The sequence below is a fragment of the Acomys minous genome, assembly GCF_964271855.1.
Source record: "Acomys minous genome assembly, chromosome: 2".
Classification (NCBI taxonomy): domain Eukaryota; kingdom Metazoa; phylum Chordata; class Mammalia; order Rodentia; family Muridae; genus Acomys; species Acomys minous.
In genome coordinates this window covers 57,071,242-57,079,056 of record NC_140484.1, presented here as the reverse complement: position 1 = coordinate 57,079,056, position 7,815 = coordinate 57,071,242, and the positions used below count along the sequence as shown (strand labels likewise).

Here is a 7,815-nt window from a genome sequence, read left to right as displayed (position 1 = left end):
TCTTTGTTACTTTCCCATGATTATGGTGAAATATCCTGGCAAGGCAGCTTAAAGGAGAAAGGGTTTATTCTGGCTGACAGATCAAGAGGGTTCTTCATAGTTGCAGCGAAGTCAGGGGAGCCCCTGGTCACATCCCCTAAACCATCAGGAAGCAGAGTCCAGTAGGCGAATGGATGGTCGTGGTTAGCTCATTTTCTCCATCATATACAGCCCAGAATACCATGCACTTAGAATAGTGCACACACCATTAAGGTGGGTCTTTGTACATCAACTGAAGTGTTAAAGGCAAGCCCTCATAGACTGTTTCAGAGATCAACCTCAATCATTCTGTGATAATCCCTCCCAAGTGTGCCTGGAGGCCTGGCTCCTAAGCGACCCTGAATTCCATCAAGATGACAATTACTAATCACCACAGCAGCTACTAAGGAGTGGCAATCAAGATTGACCTGGGGCTTCCACATATACACACACTCACATGTATCTGTACAGACTGCCCCATTAAACATGTATATTCACACACGAAGAAAATTTGTTTATTATTTTATTTATTCAAGCAGGAGAAGTATGAGGCAACAAGGAGGTCTTAGAAACCGAGTCACAGGGTAAAAGGAAGTAGCCTGGAAGACTCAAGGTCCAGAAGGTTGAGAACCCATTGAAAACAGTCCCTGACAGCTCAGAAGCACAGACTCCTGTGCGGGTCAAACTCTGGATGTCAGCAGCCTCAAAGAGGCCGCCTATGGCTACCCAGCTATTCTACGAAGGGTCATTTCCAGGGCCTATGAGGCACGTTCTTCCAGAGGGTAGGTGGAGACAAGACCCAGCTGGAGGGTTGTGCCAGGGAAGGAGATAAGGACATGGATGAAAGGTGCAGATGGATTACAAGAATCTGGAGGAAAGTATGTAGAAAGGAACTAATTCGGGAACTCTAGGTGGGTCATGGAGCATCAGGAAAACTGAAGTGCTGAGAGATTTAGATTTTGCACTGGCAGCACACGGGGGCACAGCAGCTGGACTGACAGCAGCAGGGCTTGCAACAGCTGGACTGACAGCAACAGGGCTTGCAACAGCAGCTGGACTGACAGCAGCAGGGCTTGCAACAGCTGGACTGACAGCAACAGGGCTTGCAACAGCAGGACTGACAGCAGCAGGGCTTGCAACAGCAGGATTGACAGCAGCAAGGCTTGCAGCAGCTGGATTGGCAGCAGCAGGGCTTGCAACAGCAGGATTGACAGCAGCATGGCTTGCAGCAGCTGGACTGACAACAGCCTCCTTTGCATCCCCCACAGGAGCCACAGCCTCCCTTGCAGCCCCCACAGGAGCCACAGCCTCCCTTGCAGCTCCCACAGGAGCCACAGCCTCCCTTGCAGCCTCCACAGCTGGAGCAGGAACAGGTGGGCACACAGCAGCACACAGGCTTACAGCAGCACACAGGCTTGCAGCAGCAGGAGCCACAGCCCCCACAGCTGGAGCCACAGCCCCCACAGCTGGAGCCACAGCCTCCGGAACAGCCACAGCAGGTCATGGTTCTGGTGTTTGGTGAGGATGGAGCAGGTCAGAGGAGCAGGCAGAGAGGGAAGATGTGCAGATGTGGAGCCTCCTGAGCCTCTGGCTTTTATATCCCTGTTTAGAGTCAGGTGCAAGTCTGCCTCAGTCACTTCCTTGACTCCAAATTTTCATGTTTTCTCCTTACAGTGGCTTCCTGCTGGCTCAGCTGAGGATCCCTGTTTATTTTTGCATTGCTTTTCCTGTTTGTTTTTTTGTTTACTTGCTTGTTTTGTTTTTGTTTTTGTCATCCCCTATCCCATTGTTAGAGCATGTGCTTCAGGTGGTTAAGGATGTCCCCAAGAGGCCAGTCACCTGCAGTCTCTGCTGATCATGTGACCCATATGAACACCATCTTTGTCACATGCACATACTTTAGATGTTGACATTTATTTTATTTTCTAATTTTTCTAGTCACCCATAGTGTTTTATTGGACACAATAAAGAAGAAAGCAAATGAGTCATTACCTCCTTCCTACAGGCGGCACTTGGTTGCTCTCTGTCAGCACACCATACACAAATTAAATAGATACTCCCATGCTTCTTCTGCCTCAGTTTCTTCATGCCTATGTCATCAGCCTCTTGGGATGTACTTTGCACTGTTCTCCTGTAAGTGCAAACTCACCCCATTCTCACACCTACAGTGGGGTCCCTTTCCCTGCCAAGCCTGTCTGGCCATGAAGACTGGTTATTTTCTCGCTTTTCCACTCAGTGCCCATCCCCCTGGGGCTGCTGCCAGTCAGAGCCTGCATCTCTGCTCAACTTAGTTCCAGGGGACAGAAGTTCTTTCTTCTGAAAACTGGCTATGTCTCCAAACTCAAGGGCCGGAAACTACTCCAGTGCAGTTGTGCTGTGATGGCCTGGGTGTGGGTGGTGTCATCTCCACTGCCATGAGTGGACCCTTGTCGCTGTGAAAGGGCTAGCAGGTATGGTGGTATGGTTTCTGTCTTCCTGTCATGAGAAGACACAGCCAAAGGGGCCAGTCCAGATGCTGCTGGCAGGTGGCTTTCTTTTTTTCTTTGTAAAGACAATGTTTTATTTATTTGTTGACACTTTCATCCTTGTATATAATGCTTTGACTCCCACCCATTCCCTCTGGAAGTCTTTATCCCAACATGCCTCTCTGTTTCCTTATTATGCTTGGTAGCAAGTGCCTTTACTCCCTAAGCTGTCTCACTGGCCTTTATTTGTTTATTTTTAACAATCCATTGAGTTTTAAATAAGCTCACTTGCATGAACATGAGTCTGCATTTATTTCCTGAGTCCTGGACAGCTTACACAGAGGCTATGTTCCTGGAGAAAAGTGACTCAGCCTTTAACTGCCAGGGGCATCACAGCTGGGGTGGAACCTCATATCTTGCCCCCCTATTTGTGCTGGAATGCTGTCCCTATTCAACATTGTGTGGCTCTTGTCCAGGCAGCCATTCCTGCTGTGAGTTTGTGAGTGCAGCATCCCTGTCGTGTCGAGGAGACAGTCTCACAGCGCTCCTCCCCTTCCTCCTGCTCTGAGGATCTTTCTGTCTCCTCTTCAGTGATGTTCCTTGAGTCTTGGTGGGAAGGAGGTTTGGTATGGATTTCTCTTTTAGGGTTGATTACTTGACAGCCATTTGTTCTCAAGACTTTGACCAGATATGAGTTTCTGCATTAACCATTGCCCACCACAAAAAGAAAATTATCTGACAAAGGTTGAGAGCAGCACTAATCTACGTGTATGAACACCAATATTCAGCAGACAGCTTAACAACATAGTCATTTACCAAGACAACAGTAATAGGTCCCCCAGGTTGGGCCTATGATCTTCCTAGGTAGATTTACACCACCAAGCATAAACTCCCTCTTGTGAGGCAGGCCTCCAATCTGATTGGATAGCAATTGGTTACCCCATAACATCCATACCACTATTGTAACAGTGGGTGCATCTTACCTGAAGCATGCAGCTGCCCACCGCCTCAGCTGCCCCCCTTCCCCATTAGGGTGACCATTTTGCTCACTGTGTTAAGGTTGTCTTTGTATGTTCAATTGTTAATTCTGTGCCACCAGATTGCTAAGTACTGCCTGGACTTTTATTTCCTTACTCTAGTTGCTCAGCACCTGCATCGTATCTTGTAAACACTCCCTCCAACACCTTCTGATTGGTTTAATAAAGAGCTGAACGGCCAATAGATGAGGCAGGAGAGGAAGATGGGAATTCTGGGCAGAGATAGGAACTCTGGGAAAGAATCAGAGGCTGGAAGATTCCCAGGCAAACTTGGAGGAAGAAGGCAGGTGCTTTTAATCCCCAGCACTCCGGAGGCAGAGGCAGGCGGACTCCCTGAGTTCAAGGCCAGTCTGGTTTACAAAGAGAATCCCAGGATAGCTATGACTATCACACAGAGAAACCTTGTCTCGAAAAACCAAAAACCAAAACCAAACAAGCCCAGTGGAAGAAAAGGTAACAAGTGGATTAGTATAATGAGACAATTTAAGTTAAGAGCTAGTTGGAGAACAAGCCAATCTTTCATAATTAATGAAAGGTCTCCATGTCACTATTGGAAGCTTGTGGCCTAAGAAAGTCCAGTAATAATTGGCCCAGACAGTTATACCCCTCCCCCATTTCAACAGAGTCTCACAGTGTTGCCCTGACTTGCCTCAACTTCCCCGGGCTCTCATCGTCCTCCTGTCTTTGTCTCCTGAGTAGCTGAGACTGTAGATGGTTTTTCCAGGCTCAACTATGGGATGCCAGCTGTGGCACCTGGGGGCGTCCCAGCCTTCAGCATGGTAAGAGGTTCTTTGTAAATTACTCTTCTCTGGCATTCTGTTCTGGAGGTATGAAACTGATATGTTGCAACCACTCAGCCTTCAGAGATATGGGATACCCCGTTAGGCATGGTGTCCTTCAGGCTCATTCATAGTGTCACATACACGACAGGATATTTGTGGTGGGAAGTTCATTTTCCTGTATGTGTAGACTGTATTTTCCTTACTCATTTGTGTTTAGTAGACACTGAGGCTGTTTCCACTTCTTGGGTGCTGTGCATGGTGCTAACGTGGTGCTAACATGTCATGAGCAAGGGGGGGATTTTAGAAGTGGGGTTGGTAATGTCATATAGGAAGGAGTCTCATTGTTCTCCTGAGTACTGTCACAAATTCCTGCCAGCAGTGACCCAGTTCCCTGTTCCCACCTTCTTGCCAACAGTGCTTAGGCAGGCGTGGGTGTGCTTTTGATCTCTTTCTCTCTCTCTTCCTCTGTAAAACGCGCATTTGGACACACGTATGCGCCCTTGCATGCATGCCCATGTATGCGGAGGCCAGCGGTTGGTATTAGGTGTCTTTCTCAATCAACTCCCACCTCACTGAGGCAAGGTCTCTCACTGAGGCTCACCGGTTCGACCAGCCTGGCTAGCCGGCGAGCTCCAAGCATCTGGCTTCTGCTTCTCCGGCTTTGATGTTACAGCTGAGTGTCACTTTTCCCGGCTTTTATGTGGTTCTGGCATCCAACTCAGGTCCTCAGGCTTGTGCAGCAAGCCCTTTACTACCTGAGTCAGCTTCCCAGCCCTCGCTTTCTTTTTGATTATTATTATTTTTTTTTCTTTTTGAGACAGGGTCCCACAGCGTAACTCTGATGTGCCTAGAACACACTCTATAGCTCAAGATGGCTCTGAACTCCTAGCAATCCTGCTGCCTCAGCCTTCTGGGCTTGATTTGCATTTGCTGATATTTATTCCAGCCCATCCCTGATTGGAGTCACATTCCGAAGCCACTGGCCCTCTGTCCATGGCTGTGGGCTGTTTTTCCGTCCTCACTAAGAGGGTGGTCCATCCTGCTGTGTCACTTCACTCAGTGCCTTCTCTTGTTTATGAAATACCCTCTCTGGCTCACTCCACTGCTCTGAAAGCTTCATCTGTTTAGTGACTTTGAGGAACTAAAGTTCACTGACAGCATCCAGGCTGGTGGGCGGGCTTGATACTTGGGCCTGTGAGAGTTTTCTTCTTTGTCCATCCTGAGGTCTTCCTGGCAAGTTTGGCTCCATGGTAGGACATTTGGGCTCATGATCACTTCCAGTTCACAATGGTTCCCAGAGCCCTACAGACCTGGACATGGGATGTAGCATCCTCCACTCCTCTGCTAAGATATGTCAAAGGCCACAGGACCCCCAAGGAATAGGTCAGATGTTCAGGATGGCTGGTCATAGTCTTCCTTAAAGAGTCCGAATCCATTCTCCTGCACCTCCCTGGTAAGATGTTCTGCAAATGTCTATATGGTTTCTAAAGGTCAAAAGAGGAAGCCATGGCCAGGTTCTACTACAGAGTGGTCCACAGAAGAAGCTGTGGCCAGGTCCTGCCCCCATAGGATCAGATGCCTTGTGCAGCTCTGCAGCTGCCCGGATGTCCCTCCATCTCCAGACTGTTTGCAGACACCAGACTGTTCTCTAAGCTCAATTGTGGTGTAAGAGCCTTGGCACCATTAGAATGCCAGGAACTCTTTGGGGATCTATTAACTCACTAACGGAAGCAAGTAATTGCACTCAAATTGTATGAGACTCCCTGCGAGAACAGGAGCACCAGAGAGAAACAGAACCAATGGATGTCTGCTCAGAGCTGGAGCCTAGCAGGATTCCTCTGCTAGGCTGTCATCCAGCTCGATGGGGCAGGTATCCATTTCTCATGCAGGAAGCTCCTTAAATCTGGCTGTCTAGGAAACTCCCTCTTCCCTAAACCAGGTCCTGACCATCTATCTGGACCACTCTGTTGTTCTGTATGGCAGTGATGGCTCAAGGCTACACAGAGAAACCCTGTCTCGAAAAACAAAACAAAACAAAACAAAAAGAAACCAAACAAAGAAAGAAAAAAACTACCACCACCAACACCACCAAAACCACCACCAACAGACAACAACAACAAAACCCCAGAGAAGTCAGCAGCTCTTCCAGACTTATTGCTCTATTCTATGAGTCCAAACTGTGTGGCAAGTGATGTTTCGTCACTGAAGACATGTTTCCTACTTAAGAATCTCCTGAGAGAAAAGGAAGCTGGTCTTAGAATGAACCTTTAACCTCAACAACAGGCAACCCTGAAGATTGCGTGGAGTCCTGTAGCCCTGGGAGCTGCCAGCAGAGGGCAGAGCAGCTCAAGGATGTGTGGCCAGAGCTTGCTTCTAGACAGTAATGAGCAGCAGTAAACATTCAAAAATGTTAATGATGTCGATTATTAGTTAGGATATGATAAATTCACAATATAATAATTATAACACAATAAATACTATAATAATTATGAAATGATATAAGTATATAAAATAATAATTGGCTGTGGTAATATTACTACTAATATATTACACATTATTAAGTAATATAAAGTAATATGTTAATATATTAAGATGTAAGCAACAAGATATTAATGCATTAGTAATTTGACTACACTAAAATTTACTATTATGTTAATATTTATATTAATAAATATTTTTAATTAGAATTTATTTTTATTGGAATGTAATTTACATACTCTTAAATGCAATGAATTTAGAGATCTTTAATGCAGTTTGGTGAGTTTTGCAAAGTATTCACACACTTGTGTTCCCCATATCCGAGTCACTATGTAGAACCTTTCTCACATCCTGATGCTCTTTTACTGTGTCTATTAATAAGTATTAAATACATGCTATACCACCACATTCAATAATGTATTTATATAATTTACATAACTAATAATATTCTGAGAATATTAATATATTGGAGCCAAGAGATGGCTCAGGAGTGAAGAGCATGCACTATTCTTGCAGAAGACTTAAGTTCAATTCCTAGCACTCAGTGGGCTTGGATACCAGGACAGGGCATCAGATTCCCTTGCAGCTACAATATGGGCAGTTGTGAGACACCCAGTATATGTGCTGGGAACTGAACTTGCATCCTCTGCAAGTACACTACACACTCTTAACTAATGAACCATCTCTCCAGCTCCCTATTAGTACAATAATAATGGTATTATGAAACCCAGAATATAGAGGATTTAGTGTCTTCCACAATCAGGTACGAGTGTAAATCACTATGTGTGGTTGACATTCCTACAGACTGATGCTCGAAAGTCCAGTTTGTGTGTGTGTGTGTGTGTGTGTGTGTGTGTGTGTGTGTGTGTGTGTTTATGTATGTGTTCTGCTGCAGTTGGCACTCTGCAAGCTCTGGCACCTGCTTCCTCCCTTGCCTTGCTAACCACCTTAGGGGACAGAGAGATTGCTATTTTAGTAATATGCAGGTCAGCTGTTGGCGAGGCCAAGAGTTCTTGGGGGCACTGCTTGAGAAAG

At 46.3% G+C, this 7,815-nt stretch overlaps 1 protein-coding gene across 1 annotated transcript; it reads right to left on the bottom strand.

Annotated features, from left to right (window-relative positions):
• Positions 1-523: 523 nt before the first annotated feature.
• On the bottom strand, positions 524-1,522 carry LOC311592939 (uncharacterized protein; the record flags this gene model as incomplete). The annotated part of the gene is made up of 1 exon (XM_084773843.1): positions 524-1,522. The coding sequence occupies one exon, from the start codon at positions 1,520-1,522 to the stop codon at positions 971-973; it is 552 nt and encodes a 183-aa protein (XP_084629969.1). The 3' UTR covers positions 524-970.
• Between the last annotated feature and the right edge of the window lie 6,293 nt (positions 1,523-7,815).